General features: G+C 44.8%; 1 protein-coding gene across 2 annotated transcripts in view; it reads left to right on the top strand.

The window, feature by feature from the left end:
- The window catches only part of Ano6 (anoctamin 6), a 184,952-nt gene that overhangs the window by 109,467 nt on the left and 59,050 nt on the right, over positions 1-16,435 (top strand). For both annotated transcript variants that reach the window (XM_028789340.1, XM_028789341.1), the window contains 5 exons: positions 5,666-5,731; positions 6,798-7,082; positions 7,319-7,432; positions 9,343-9,458; positions 12,755-12,889. In XM_028789340.1, coding sequence (XP_028645173.1) covers positions 5,666-5,731; positions 6,798-7,082; positions 7,319-7,432; positions 9,343-9,458; positions 12,755-12,889 — 716 coding nt within the window. The remainder of the gene's footprint in view (positions 1-5,665; positions 5,732-6,797; positions 7,083-7,318; positions 7,433-9,342; positions 9,459-12,754; positions 12,890-16,435) is intronic.

Below are 16,435 nucleotides of genomic sequence, written 5' to 3'. Positions count from 1 at the left end.
TATCTGGTTTCCAACACTCAATGTATAAAGTCTGTGATTGGTGCAGTGGACTGGACCAAGTCAGGAGTGGTGTGTTTGGCTGCGTCTGATGAGAGATAGCCCAGCTCTCAGAACCTTACCTCTTCTGTCTTCTTCTTATTAAACTCTCTGGCATGTCTGTGAGACTCCACTGCCCTGGAAATCCTGTTCTCTCTAATATTTGGATACTCCAAGAAAAAAACTCTATTTCTCCTCCTCCACCATATTTCCCAATACCCGCCTACTGTAAAGGCTCACTGGGGGCAGATGATGAAGGAAGCCGGTTGTTACACTGTAGCATTCCAACATGCCAGTTGATCTCTGAGTAACAGGAAGCCATTAATCTACAGAGCATTCAATTTCTTCATTCATCAAACATTTATGGTATGTATACTATTTTATAGGCCTATATTAAGTACTAATGATATTGATATTAAAACATCAACATCTCTAGGGGCAGGAGTGGTAATAAAAGTCCAGAGGACCATGGGATATATGATAGTCATAGAATGGAAACATTTGAGTTGAGTTGTGGCCAACCGATAAGAACAGTTTCCCAGGAAGCTCAAAAAAAAAAAAAAAAAAGAGTGGATTTCCAGCTGCCATGAAGAGAGATTATAGCAGCAGTTACTGGGCAGGAAGGAAGAAACCTGGAGGTGTGCAGTGAATGGCCACCATTGTCTCAATGAGGAAGGAATGTAGTTCACAAACAGAATAGGGCTCTGCTGGATAGGTGCCAAGCATGAGGGACAGTTCACTAGTTCATGGTTGGTGGCCAGAAAGGAAACAGCTGAGCCTTGTTTTGGGGCTAACTGTAGTGGAGCAGGGGATTTGTAACAGAGCCAATCACTGTTGACTTGTTTTCTGCCAGCATCCCTAAGATACTGTCCCTAAGACCTAAATGCTTGAGCCTGAGTCTTCATATGTGTTAGATTTTAAAGTGAAATCCCCCCTCCCCAACGACTCACGTTCCCCTGTTTGTAGAGCTGTTTTTAGAAAGCTGTGAATCTCTCAGAAAGTTAGGACACAGATGGCAGAGGTGGGTCATGAGGGACATGGATCTTGCAGGTTGTACTCTGGCCTTCACTTCCTATCCACCGCCATATAAACGAGCCGCTGGGACACACTCCCACTACCGGAAGCACAGCACGCCTTCACTGCTGTAACTAGCCTTCCTCCTTTAAGTTATTTCTGTTGATAATTTTGTCACACTGACAGAAAAGGAACTAGTAAAACATTAGTTAAAATCCCCTACTACCACTGGAGTAGCCAACAGCTTCCCGTTAAGTCCCTCTCTGGAGTTGGCATTCGTCTCTTTCTCCACAGTGAGCTTTTCCTTGCATGGCGACACATGGTTTCCAATTCAGGGTGTCTTAGGGATTCTGTTGCTGCAGAGAACACCATGTGTAATTTTAATTTTTTCAAAGCTTATTTTTAATGATGGTTCTTAAACGCTCTACCCTCCCTTGTAGTCCACCACCCACCAGAGGTAGGAGAAAAGATACGGGGGAAGTGGACCTGTTTAGATTAGAAATGGTTCTTTGGAGCAATTCCCTTCTGTGTTGTCTGGAAATTGGCAGTTCGGTTCATAGATCAGCAGCTGGATCCACTCACACTTTTCAGATACACCAGCAGTCCAGCTCAGTAGAGTCAGGATAGCAAACATGAATCAGCAGTGGTGGCACTGCCTAACAGAGACAGCCAGGCCTCAGCAGGAGAGACCAGCAGGAACACCAGGAGAAGTTCTCAGCTGTGCCTCTCTAAGCAAAGCAAAGACCAGCCAAGATGCAAGACCAACAAGCGGTGCACAGCTAACTCTATAAGCCAGCCAAGTTCAGCCTCCTTCATGGTCTGGGGGGGTCCTTTTTATACTCCCTCCAAGCATCTCCTCCACGGGTCTTGCGTAAGCATGTGCATCTGTCAGCTGACATCATCCTGCCAATCAGCCCAAGTCCACAAAAGCTGCAAGAAGCCATGGCACACCAGGTGTTTGCCTTAGCAAAACACCATCCAACACAACTTTCCAAAGAACACTCGAGTTTCCACTTCAGCCATGGCCAACAGCAACTTGGGAAGAGAAGAATTTATTTCATTTTACAACTCTTAGGCCACACCTACCAACTGAGGGAGATCTTGGTGGGAACGGAAAGTGGGAACCTAGAGGCAAGAACTGATGCAGAGGCCATGGAGGATGCTGTTTATTGGCTTGATCCTCATAGCTTGTTCTGACTGCTTTCTTATAGAACCCAGGACCACCTACCTAAGAATGGCACCACCCATAGTGGGCTGAGCCCTTCTGAATCAATCATCAACTAAGGAAATGCCCTACAGATTTGCTACAAGCAATCTGATGGAAACACTTTCTAAGTTAAGGTTCCCTCTCTCATTTGTATCAACTTGGAAGAAGAAGAGGTGGAGGAGGAGAAGGAAAGAAGAAGAGGGGGGAAGAGGAGGAAGAGGAAGAAGAGGAGAAAGAGGAGGAAAAAGAGGAAGAGGTGGAAGAGGAAGAAGAAGAGGAGGAGGAGGAGAAAAAGAAGCCCATAACAACTGCAATAACAAAAAAAAAAAAAAACCACTCAGGACAGAGTCTGGAGTAGAGCTGAACTTGACCAGACACTAGGGCAGTGATTTTCAACCTGTGTATCTCAACCCCTTTGGGAACTTTATGACCCTTTCACAGGGGTCACATATCAGATATTTACACTGCAATTTATAACAGCAAGATTACAGTTATGAAGCAGCAATGAAATAATTTTATGATTAGGGGTCGCCACAACATGAGGAACTATATCGAAGGGTTACAGCGTGAGGAAGGTTGAGAGCCACTGAACTAGGGAGAGGCAGAATCACTGCACATGCCTGCTGTAGTGGATACAGGTTCTGCAATGACCTGAAACGTGGGATGTCCATTGCAAACAAAGACATCCGCTGCATTGCCTGGAAACGTGTGTGTTTCTGCCCTAACGTGGGAGAAAGTCTGTAGTCACGGACGGTTTCTCTGTAAATCTTCTATTGCACACATGGAAAAATATGCTTTATGTTTTGACAAGTTTGTAAATTTCCTGAAGAATAACAGAACCTTAGTAAGCGTTTATCTAAGAAACTAATAAATGCATAGAGTACAGTGCTCTCCCCTCATCTGTGAGGGATGTAGTCCAAGACCCCAGGGGATGTCCAAAGCCATAGACAGTCAAATGCCAACCTCTGCACATGTGTGCATACACGCACACAAACACACACAGAGGTGACACACACACACACACCCCACATAATGCTTTCCCACTAACTGCATTATGTTTTGTGGCTGTCACATCTGCGGCGTGAACTTTGACAGAGAACTAGTGTGAATCTCTCTCCCTTTCACAATTTCAAGGAAGATTCATTCTCGCCACAAACCTTAGCAACTTCAGACTGTTATTTTCTTAGTATAGTTAAGAGTTTCCGTCTTACACACACACACACACACACACACACACACACACACACGAGGTTAGGGAGACTGACTGACTGACTGACTGACTGACTGACTGGCCTGTGCTTTTGAAACCTCAAAGCCTGCCCCCAGTGATGTAGCCGGTCAAACAAAACCATGGCTCCTAACCCTTCCGAAACAAGTCTATGGACTTGAAAGCAAACATTCAAGTATGTTCACCGATGAGGGCCACTCTCATCCCAGCTCCACATAATCCAAGTGTCTTCCCTGGTAAAGAAGGGCTCAGGAATAAGATTGCATTGCCGTAAGCGAGCAAACATGAGCATTAGACTCCAGATGAAGAAGTGCTATGGAAATAAGAGCTACTTCCCAAGACAAGCTGGAAATAAGATGGGCCGGGGTAGAAAAGATCAAAAATGCCCAAAGACTATTCAGCGAGTTGGTGAGGCTGCCCTCAGAGGGTCCTAGCACTTGCTGGGATCCAGGGGGAAAGCAGTACCTTGAGTCTTCCCATGGTTTTGAGTCCGGGGCTTCAGCCGAGCCAGGTGTTCCTCTCTAGGACGTTCTAGCGCTTGCTTTGGTGGCTCTCTCCTCTAGGTTATGTCTCATGTGTGCAAAGTGGGATTTGCTTATTATTAGAACTCTGAGGTCACTGAATACAAATAAAACCGTGTCCGGTTCTGACGTTTCCATAGAATGTCACCAGGGACGTTACGTGTGGATGCAGGGTATGTGTGTGTGAACTGGGTGTTCACAACTTATTAACCGGATTTTTCTGTGTTTGGGGCACAGCACCTCAGGGCCTTCTCTGGTCCTCACAGGGAGAAGTCAGGAGTGGTGCTGTCTGGTAAAGTGGTTGATGCTACCCCTGGACTATCATGACGTCTGTCCAGCAGTGTGTGGCTGTTGCTGAAAGAGAGAGAGAGAGAGAGAGAGAGAGAGAGAGAGAGAGAGAGAGAGAGAGAGAGAGAGAGAGGAAAAGACCTCATCCACCATTCTCAGCTGTTATGAGGGAAAGGGCTTCCTCAAGAATGGGAATTCAGATCTGTGAGCGTCAGGTAGTTTACCTTGTGTGAAAATCTCTTCTTCAGGATGAACAGATGAAAAGGCAGGGCACAGGGGCCTCAGTTTCCTTGCATGGACTGTAGAGGTGGTGACAGTCTGAGCTTCGGCTCTCCCAGTGCTGTGTTCTTCAGCTCTGTATCCACCCATCTTCTCTGTCTCTCTCACAGTACAACTGCTTCCTACGTGTTGTTTCCTTGCTACTGTTCTGCTCAACACCATAGCCAGTAGCAATGTGAGCAAGAAAAGATCTATTTTAGCTTCTGCCTTTCAGGACATCATGAAGGGCTATCAGGGCAGAAGTCCTCACATCTGTATGATTCCCTTGGGTCCTGACCCTCTGTCTGCAGATTCCTGGCCATATAGTATAATAGTACATCCAATGTATCCAGCGAAAGTAAAGTCATATCAGATCTGCAGATGACTATACATTTTTCACTTGATGATTCTTTAGTTTGAATTAAGAAACGTAAGGCTAGTAGTTTCTTAAATATTTACTTTTTAAGTTTTGTTTGTGTTCACATGTACGCATGCGTGTCTTGTGAGTTGGCCTCATAACTTGGGAGTGGGACTATCATCAGATAGTTCCCTGTTTTGGATACTTAGAGATAGATGTTTGGCTTTATGAACATTTCATTGCAAATACTTTGACTCCTGTTAGAGTTTTCTGTATTGTTGTATTGTCTTACTTAAGGCATGCACGGAGTGTTTGTGTGTGTGTGTGTGTATGTGTAAATCTACACGCATCTAATATTGAATCATTTGACTATATAATATAGAAATAAAAATTTAAAATCTGGAATCTCTAACTCTGGAAAATAACATCAATGAATGATGTTTCTTTTCTGTGCTCTCAGGAGCCAGAGATTGTGTCATATCAATTTTATAGATGTCTAAGGGACCAAAGCCCCACAAGGCCACCCTCAGTCCTCTAAGAGAATCCAGGGAATCCATTATATACCCTTGCACTCTCTTTGAGGCTAACACCTCTGTAACACTAGTGGGCTCACTGCTTTTGTTCCATTTTGAGCAAATATGTCTCCTCAAGGCCAATAGTTTTTAAGAAAATAGTTTCTTAGTTTTAAGAAGACAATTAGTCTTTTCTCCTAAGCCTGGCCATCTGTCTAACATGTATTCCGTTTCTTTTGTCAGAGGAAAAGACAAGCATATGAATCTAACCTCATCTGCCACGGCCTGCAGCTGGAAGCTACAAGATCTGTAAGTGTTAGTTTCTTTGAAACCATTGCTAACCAGTGTGCCTGGGAGCTTATGCAGCCCCTGGAATTGGGGGAGGGGGCATGGCACAGGAAATGTACAGCTGGAGTGGGAAAGGAGACAGATAAAGCCTGTACCACAGGACAGTGAGATGGCTTGGTGGGCAAAGCAACCTCCACAAAACCCTGATGGCCCGAAGTCAGTCCTAGGATTGCATGGCTGGGGACGAGAGGGGGCCACTGAGAGTCATCCTCTGATTTCCACGTGTGGCCAGTGGCTACACCAAGTATATCCTTCTGTCTTTGAAAAAGGGATGACTTCAGTTGTATAACTTGCTTTCTCCTTTAATACGTAGACTGTTATCTATAGCAGCTAGTGTAATCCCTTGATATCAATGATCATATTGCCAATGGATACATATAAATTAAGCAGCCCATTTCCAGGTTTAAAAATTTTTTTCATTCGTATAACACTGCCGTGAATATTCTAGTGTTATTTCAAGTCACTAACTTAGATTTTGTGTTGACAAATATACGGTTGGCTTTTCTCACCTAAACTATTAGTAGTTTGAGTCTTGGGGGATGGCTCAGCGTTTAGGAGCATTTGCTGCTCCTGTGAAGAACCAGTGTTCAGTTCCCAGCACATCTGCCTATAACACTAGCTCCGAGAGATCTGGCATTCTCTTCTGGCTGCTGTGGGCCACCTGCATGCATGTGCACACACATAGTGTACATGCACAAGTGCATACGCACAGTCTGCATGCACAAGTGCTTATACATGACACAATCACAGATAAGACTTAAAAATAAATATTTAAAAAATTACTAATGTTTCTTAACTCAAGCTAAAGATTTATCTTTAAGTAATATATATAATGTTTAAGTAATATATATTAAGTAATATGTATCATATATATATATAATTTGTAGATCTGATATCTTCACTTTTGCTAATGTCCTGTTTACATGGATTTTTTATTTTAAAACCTACTGGAACAGGGGACAGGAATCTGTGCCTTCATCTTGTGAAAATGGTTGTTTGGCTCCTGTCGTTCCTTGTTCCTTCGTAGGTTTCCGATGACAAGCTTGTGTTCGTGAAAGTGCACGCGCCCTGGGAAGTGCTGTGCACCTATGCTGAGATCATGCACATCAAGCTCCCCCTCAAGCCAAACGACCTGAAAACGCGCTCAGCCTTCGGGACCCTCAACTGGTTCACCAAGGTCCTCCGTGTGAATGAGACTGTCATCAAGCCGGAGCAGGAGTTCTTCACTGCCCCGTTTGAGAAGAGCCGGATGAACGATTTCTACATCCTTGACAGAGATTCCTTCTTCAACCCTGCCACCAGGAGCCGTATTGTACGTCTAAACTGAATATGGTTTCTGTCTTGCTTGTGACTTGAAACCTGCTGTTGAATAATGAGCCGCTTGGTTGAGTTGTTGTGGTTTTGTTTTTTAGAAACAGAAACCTACTAACTATTATTAGCAGTATCGATACGATTTCAATACAGACAGTTGTCTGCTATAGTAGTAAACAGTGGTTGCAGGGTCTGGTTCTACCGTAAAAACCATAGTCTGTTTTGAAATCTTTCTAGGTTTATTTCATCCTCTCTCGGGTCAAATACCAAGTGATGAACAATGTGAACAAATTTGGGATTAATAGACTGGTCAGTTCTGGGATCTACAAAGCAGCGTTCCCTCTGCACGACGTAAGTCAAATGGCAAAACAGCAGACATCCATGGGTACTCTGGTGAGACAGGGAAGGACTAGACTGCTTGGCCTTCTGTCTCTTCCTCCATAAGACAGAGATGATGTTTGAAAGCTCACAAGCTGATCCAGGGCAAGAGAGATGCAGAGCCTTCACTGATGGAGCCCCGGGGTAGACTCGGTGCTGGGTTTTAAGAACTAGGGAGAATGAGCAGTTCCCTGCCGTGGGTCACATGGCAACAACACAGATCATACAGGGCGGCACTCACTCTGTGTTGGAAAGTCCCACTCTTCCACTCCCTAGCTAGATGCCCTTGTGAGACGTATATTCTCTCTGTTCCCTTGTGTCCTTATCAGTAAGGAATGTGTTGTCATGATTCCTAGCTCATGGAGTTGTTTCGAGAGTCAATTAAATTTATGTAAACTATTAGTCCCTGTCATATAAATGATAGCTAGTTTCATAATTACCGAAAGATGTCATTATCAGAAAAAAAAAAAAAGCAGGGCTGTCTATTTGTTTGTTTGTAAGGAAAACATGTTAGAAATTCTCATTTGACATTTTCGGTAAATAGACTTTTCCCCCTTGAAATACTATTTCCAGGCTGTATCACGGCTTTTAAAATGGGGCTTATCGGGGTTCATGTCACAATGACAAAGCACCATATTATTGACACTAAGGAAGGACTGTTCACAGGGTATAGTGGCCCATTGGATTCAGGAGTATTTATAAAGCTGCCAGCATATCTCCTATGGACTGAATTTTTCAAATATGATCACTGCAGCCCTTCAGTACCACGTATATGTGAGGTCATTATATAAGAGTCTTTACTGTATCCTGTGGTGGAATTTCCTAAATACCACATCAATCCCACTGTTACTTTGCTGCACTTGCTACCAATCTGTCCAAATCTCTGCAGCCAAAGAAAACACTTTGCTTGATCATTGCTACTTTGTGTTACGTGCATTGGAGGTTGAAGACAATCCTGAAGTACACAATGTATCCAAGCAAAACTAGAACATCAAAGAAGTGCTTGACTCACGTGGAGAAGCAGAGTGGGGAGAAGCAGAGTGGGAGGCAGGGTCAAGATGGCAAGGACTGAGCCTCGCGGGAGATCCAGGGCCACCACACCTGACAGTGTGTTCTGTTTTTGTGCCCCAACAAAATTAGCAGTGGAAACTTAAGAACCTCAGAGACAGTTGCATATTGTACTCTGGATGTTAGCAGAGGACAACACCGTCCTAGAATGTTTGTTGACATTTGTCCATACCCCAGTCTTCCTATCTCTAAGTCTGGAGTAATCTTGTGGTGATACTATGGTTCTGTGCATAAACAGGAAAATGGGTCAGACAGGAAAAAGGGGGATCGGATTGAAACAGAGGCAGGAGGCTCTGATTCTTGGATGACATGGTACAGTCTCTGCTGCTTGCTTTCTGTGTATCATCAGCGTAACAGCTGAACTGAGAGACAATGTAGCAGTAGCTTTAGCAGTGGCCTTGTGCTCACCAGCCAGTGTTCTGCTCTCTCCACCATCCAAGGCAGGGTAGGCTTTCAGACAGATGTTCCTTGATTGTGAGGACCTAAGGTATTGGGTAGTCCAGTTTCTCATTGATTAGCATGGCTTCACTTCAGGACATCAACATCCTCAGGGCTCCCACCACCTCCCTGCCTTGCCCTCTAGGAATAACAGCTGGCAGCATCACTATCCAAACTTCCATTGCTATGTCTATTCCCAAATAACCTCCAAGGGCAACAATGATCACCCTTATTTTAGAATCACTAAATATTAAATGGCATATCTGTCCCTTCTGGCAAGGGGGGTGGGGCAGTTTCCTCAATGGCCATTAGTGCCCTGTTTAACAGATTTGTAAACTGAGGACCATGACGCTCATCTCTTTCTTTCTGCTTCTCAGTGCAAATTCAACTATGTGTCAGAGGACCCCAGCTGTCCTAGCGAGCGTTACCTCCTGTACAGGGAATGGGCTCACCCTCGGAGTATATACAAGAAACAGCCATTGGATCTAATCAGGTGAGCAGGAGAGAATAGTCCACTGAGAAGCACTCAGAGATACCCTATGGTGGGTGCAGCACAGCTTTCACATACCCTTGCCAACCGGAGGGGCTCACCCAGTTTCGTGTTACCCAGAGGTTTCTCATCCCAGGGTTTCTTATGTACCCACAGTAGATAGATCATGGCTTATGTGTCTCAGTGTCTGCTCTTAAATCAGTGGTGGAATCTGCCCTGGATTTAATCCCTGGTACTGATAAACTCCAGTCCCTTCTTACCCTGCAGGTCCAACACTCTCATTGATCTCATGGCCCAACTTGACAGTCATAGGTTAGTCTTTCGGACGTGGCCGGTCCATCCTGAGTCACCCCATGGACACACTCTCTCTGCCCCCGCATGACTTAGGTGGGCAGAAAGTATCATAGTGGTCCCACCATGAATGCAAAGACTCCCTTCACTCCCAGGAGCCACCCAGGGGTTAGAGGTTACCTGTCAGGGACTTAGAATTCTTTTTGCACAGGAGTAAGTGTTATTAACTCATCGTGTGCTGCTAGGTATCATTTTATTACCTCATAGGAAATCTTGACTGCATGGGGCTTGAGTCTCAGAACATTTCCTATTAGAAGCTGGTAGTTTGGGCACTGTGATCTCAAAGCATGCCTCTGTCCTCTGCGTTTGCTGCAGTAACATCATCCCTGTCCAGTGACTTGACCTGCTTTGTGCGGGGAAACTTGACGTGCAGCACCATGTGCTCCCGTTGGCATGGTTTCTTCTGTCTTAGTGAAGATGAAGGTCTTGAGTGGTCCAGTTTATCATTGGTTACCACGGTCTCACTTCGGGGCATCAGCACCACCTGTCTGCCTTGCTCTCTAGGAGTGACAGCTGCTGGCATCACTATCCAAGCATCCATTGCTATGTCTAAGTCCCAGATAACCTCCAAGGGCAATATAGTGATCACTCACTAAAAACTATTTATTAGATTAATTCTCTCATAAAGACTCATTTAATTATTTCACTTGGTCCTCCATAGTCCTGCTTTGTTTAATATTATCTGGATTACTGTCACAGGTGTGCTTCTATGGACTCCAATTACCCTATAGATAAAATAGCAGAATGTGGATATAGACATGTAAACAGTTACCCTGGGCATTCATGAGGAACTGGTTTCCAGAGCCTCTGAGAATAAGGAGACCTGTTCAAGTCCCTTATGTAAGGCCTGTGCCCTTCCTCCCATGGACTTTAAATCATTTTTCAATCACTTGTCATCCCTAGGGTGATGTAAATGACACGTATGTTGGTGGGTACCCTGCTGTGCCATGTACAGAGTAAGCAGGAAAAGAGTCTCTATGTTCAATGCAGATGAAGACTTCCCCCACCCCCCACTGTGTCTTCAGGCTAGACTGGGTGTGGTCAGCATCAAATAGCCCTAGATTTCCCACCCCCCTCCAGTGTTTTCAGTTAACAATTGACTGAATCCCCAGGTGTAGAACCACAGGTGGAGGGCTGAGTATCTTTGAGGTTGTCATCTGTGTGAAGTTTCTGTTTTATTAATGACCTTCCATAGGAAGCCAGTTGTGTAGTCTGCACAGCAGTAGGTTTAATGGGTTCTTATTGTAAGTAAACCAAATGCATTTGTTAACTGCCCCTGCCCGTTCTATGAGTTTCCTTTCTTTGCTTCACCAGTAACCTCCTGAGCCCTCAGTTTGATGACCTTTGCCTACAGTTCCATGGGATCATCCAAAGGGGGAAATTTAATCAGATGGTGGTGGCTCATGACTCTAATCCCAGAACTCAGGAGGTAGAGACAGGCAGAACTCTGTTAGTTCAAGGCTAGCCTGGTCTACACAGTGAGTTCTAGGATAGCTAGGGCTACGTAGTGAGAGACTCAAAAACAGGGAGAGGAGGATTCTCTCTGTAAAAGTGAACCAAGCAAACTAGAAAAGGCTTCCAGCCCACGAGCCCTTTGGCACCACTCAAGCCTCTTTCAAAGCATAGCAAGAATGTGTTAAAGGCAGGCCAAAATGGCCCACATCCTTGCCATGGTCTTTCTTCTAGGCACATCCCAAGCCTGCTATTTTCTGGCCAGACACCAAGACCCTGTCATACGAAAGTGTCATCCTATGCTCCTCTCCACGTGGGTCCTAGCCAGCCTTCCTTTGCAGCCTGTGGCGCTGGGCTGACCTCTATCCTGTGATCTGGTCCAGCCTCCTGGAGATCTAGGCTATGCTTCCAGCTGAGTTCCCCACTAGATGAGTGTCTTTAGTTAGGGTTTTACTCCTGTGAACAGATACCATGACCAATGCAACTCTTATAAGAACAACATTTAATTGGGGCTGGCTTACAGGCTCAGAGGTTCAGCCAGTATCATCAAGGTGGGAGCATGGCAGCATCCAGGCAGGCATGGTGCAAGAGCAGCTACATCTTCATCTGAAGGCTGCTAGAAGACTTTCACACACCTATACCAACAAGACCACCCCTCCTAATAGTGCCACTCCCTGGGCCAAACTTGTACAGATCATCACAAGGGGCTCAAGGAGACTGGCTCAGCTCCATACTAAACCTGAAGACCCACCTACATCTCCAAGCCTGGAAACACTTGAACCCACAGACCAAGACAGACCTAAAAGCAACTCATAGAAACCTAGTGAGGCTGCCCTGGGGCCTCATTCACCACTCTGGAAGGGACAGGTTTTTCCTGCATCTTGGTCATCTTATTACCTATGGTCAGAACTAAGGTGATGTTTTGTGAGAGAGACCAACTTCACAGAAAGACTCCTATTTTCCTACTGGTATTTAGTGCACCATAGGTGTATGGGTACGTTTGTGTAGAGAGAAACCATGCTTTGGATATGGGGTGACACCATATGGGGTCAGAAATGTACCCTGTACTTGGGAAGACACCTGCGTTGTCATCTGTAAGGTCTGGGTTTTATACTGCACTTCTAGCATTTTCTCCAAGTACCTAATAGCAGCCAGCAGAATGGGCAGAAGACTCCCACATATTGAAGGGTCTTTCAGAGTCTATAACATGGTGTCCATCTTCACAGAGAGCAAGGGATAGATACCCTGTCTGCCCCATCTGCAATGCTTTTTCCTTCCTTGCTTTTCAATTCACTCTGCTTCTTCTCCTGTAACATCCTCTCTGTTCCATAGTTAAACTCAGGCGCCGGGGTGACGGTGAGCATGCTGGTACAGTGAACAGAATCGGGTTTTTTCTTTAAAATGCCTCCTTTACTTAAAAACTAAGCAGCCATGCTAGGACGAAGCTGCAGAGCGATGAGCCTCTAAAAATACCTTCTTTCTCTCTCTGTCTCCAGGAAGTATTACGGGGAGAAGATTGGAATCTACTTTGCTTGGCTGGGCTATTACACGCAGATGCTCCTTCTCGCAGCTGTGGTGGGCGTGGCCTGCTTCCTCTATGGATATTTTGATCAGGATAACTGCACTTGGAGGTAATCTCACTTTAACCCTTGTTGCCACATTAATTAGTCCAAAAGTGTTTCCAGGGTTTTAGACTGTTTGGGCAAAGAACTCATTGCAAACACACGTTGCGTGATCTAGCCCCTTTGTTCTGAGACTAGTAACAAAGAAAATGGAAAACATTTTTCTCAGGTCATCTGACACAGCCTCTGACAGGAGCACCATGTCTAGGGGATGTGTATACACACACACACACACACACACACACACACACACACACACTCTCCAACATTTTAAGAATGAATATATGAAAAAGAAAGGACAGAAGAGAAGGCTGCCCTTGAACTTCTAACTTCTGAGGGCTGCATCGCACAGCAGACCTGGGCCAATGAAAGCTCTGAATTCTTAAGGTCCTTCTGAGAAAGGACCTTTCTGTGATCTTTCTGTGTCTCGAAATGACTTTTTTCTTAAATTAAGAGTTGCATGATTGAAAATTCAAGTGGCCAGTTGTGGTTTTGTTGTTTTACCTTTACAAGATTATTCTTTATAATGTCGGAAGAGGATAACTAAGTACCTGATAGTCCATTTGTGCTTGGTACTAGAATTCAAATGCCAGCTTCATCTTAGGATGGTTGGTCTTGACCCTCTTGTGGCCAAATGACCTTTTCACAGGGGTCCTTTAAGACCCCTGTGAAAACATAGATATGTACATTATGATTCATAGCTAGCTAAATTACAGTTATGAAGTAGCAAAAAAAAAAATAATTTTATGGCTAGGGGTACACCACAACATGAGCAACTGTATTAAAGGGTCACAGCACTAGGAAGGTTGAGAGCCACTGCTCTAAAGGAAGTCTCTGGATGCTGTGGGACAGTGGGTTTTGAGGTGCTCTCAGTTGTATTATCATGCATCTGCTTTTGGTGTTCTCTGTGTCTGCTGAGGGACTGGACTCTATCCAGGTGTAATGGGCAGATGGTGGCTCATGGGCTTCAGTGTCGAGGTGATGACATCTTTCAAGCCCTGAGCACGTGAGACCGGCTCTGAGGCTGGATGGTTGCCGGCCCAATATATAGACATTGCCTATTCCACTGACAGGCTGCAGAGCCTGTGTGTCCACCATGGCTGTTGGAAGTCTCTCTCTTGTGAAAAAGAATCTGCAACTAAGGTCTGAACGTTGCTGCCTTCTCCCTCCATTTGTCTTCTGCTTCTTCCTTGGGTTAATGTTCCACTCCCACTTGGCATCCCAGAATAGATCTTCAGAATGAGCAGGCTTCACTTTTGTAAGGTCCATTTGTGAATAAGTATCTGTGTGCACTGGATGGTGATGATGATGATGGTGGTGGTGGTGGTGGTGTGTGTGTGTGTGTGTATGTGTGTGTATGTTTGTATGTGTGTGTGTGTGTGTGTATATGTGTGTGTATGTGTGTGTATGTTTGTGTGTGTGTGTATGTGTGTGTGTGTATGTGTGTGTGTGTGTGTGTATGTATGTGTTAGATTGGATGTTGGCTGTGGTCCATGCACATGAATATAGGAGCATGTAGAAGCCAGAGCAGAACTTGTGTCTTCCTCTCTTGCTGTCAGTCTTCTCGTCTTGAGACAGCATCCCTCGCTGACCCAGAAGCTCACCTTTTTCCTAATCTGGCTCACCACTGAGTTTCTGGGATTCTACTGTCTCTATCCCCCAGTATTGGAGTATAGGTATTTGCAATGTTGTTCACGTCATGCTGGCTTTAGAGGCTAAAAGATGAAAGAGAGAAAGGGTGTGGCCTCTTTCTCCACCGTTTCAGAAAGCCACCGAGGCACAGGCAGAGTGAGGCAGCGCAGTCTTTACATGAAGGTCCTTAGAGTTTGTTTTGTGAAACTGGGAAAGTGAAGCCTGGTTGCCGTGGAGACCCCACGAGGTTGAAGATGCCAGGGCCACGAGATATCTGCCAAGAAGAGAGCTGCATGCTGGGAGGAGAACCAGTCCAGGAGGCTTGTCCCTTGCAGCCAGCAAAGCTGGATGGGCAGAACCATCTAAGCACTTTGAAACCAACATCTAAGACACCAAATTTGGAGCTATGTGATTTGTCATTATCCCTATTGGGTCCTGATCTTTCTTTGGTTCATTATTTCTTCACTCTGCCCCTATGCCTCTCTCTTCAGATGGTAATGCATAATCGTTACCATTATAGGTTAAAAGTATGTGATTTGCTTTTTGATTCTTTGGGGGAGGTGCAATTAAGAGATCACCTTAATTCTCAAAAGAAACATTGGGCTTAGGACTTGAAAATTTTCCTAAAGACTTTGGGGACTTTTGAGGTTGGAGTACATACATTTTGCTTTATGATATAGCCCTAAGTCTATGGGGGCCACTGAGTGGAATGTGAGTCTGAATGAGAAATGGTTCCCATTGGCTCAGATGTCTTAACACTATGTCCCCAGTTGGTGGCGCTGTTGGGGGAAGTTTAAGAAGTGTCACCTTGCAGGAGGAATTAATTACATCACTGGGATGGGCTTTGAGACTTTCTAGTCTCACCCCACTTCCAGTTTGCTCCCTCTGTTTGATGCTTATACTTGAGATGTGATTTCTCAGCTTCTGGCTCCTCCCGCGTGCAGACATCATAATGAACACTTACCTCTCGGAACTGTAAGCCAAATCAAACTCTTCTATAAGCTATCATGATCATAGTATCTACCATAGCAACAGAAACATAACCAAAACAACCCCAAAAGAAACCAATGCCTATTAGCGGTGATCTCCTAAGAACCCATTTCCTTAGGCTCTAGAAAGCACTAGTGGACTTTGGTTTCTACAGATCTGTCTGCTATGGATAAGTCTGTATAAGTCAAGCTATGTAGAGTGTGGTCTATCATGATTACATGGCCTTCCATAATTACATGGCCTTTCGTTATTGCTTTCTATCACTAATGCTGTCTTGAGGTTCTTTGTTGAAGTATTTATTGATACCCCAGTCCCTTTTGGTGCCAAATGATATCCCATTGCATGAGTAAGCTGCATTCCTTATCTGTACAGCAATGGTGGAGGCTGGGGATCTTAGAAATATTAATGTCTGCTGAGAACATTTACTTGACATGTTGTCATGGAGACATATGGTTTCATATCTCTTAAGGATATACCAAAGAGTGGAGTTCTTTGGCTATAAATCAAGTCTCTGTTTAGCATTGTGAGGAAACTATCAAAGTACTGTCCAGATGACTGCTGTTTTACATCTGTAAGAAGTCCAGGTTCTCCAGGTACTGTAAGTGGGCACTTTTCTTCGTTTTGTTTTTATGTTTTGGAATTGGCTGTGATGGTTTGTATATGCTTGGCCCAGTAAGTGGCACTATTAGGAAGTGTAGCCTTGTTGGAGTAGGTGTGGCCTTGTTACAGTAGGTGTGTCACTGTGGGCGAGGACTTTAAGACCCTCAACTTAGCAGCCTGGAAGTCAGTCATCTACTAGCAGCCTTCATATGAAGATGTAGAACTCTAAGCTCCTCTTGCACTAACCCTAACCCTAACCCTAACCCTTACCCTTACCCTAACCCTTACCCTAACCCTAACCCTAACCCTAACCCTAACCCTAACCCTAACCCT

This window comes from Grammomys surdaster, unplaced genomic scaffold (genome assembly GCF_004785775.1).
Source record: "Grammomys surdaster isolate TR1022 unplaced genomic scaffold, NIH_TR_1.0 125818, whole genome shotgun sequence".
In the NCBI taxonomy this organism is placed as follows: domain Eukaryota; kingdom Metazoa; phylum Chordata; class Mammalia; order Rodentia; family Muridae; genus Grammomys; species Grammomys surdaster.
This window is presented reverse-complemented; position numbering and strand designations above follow the sequence as displayed.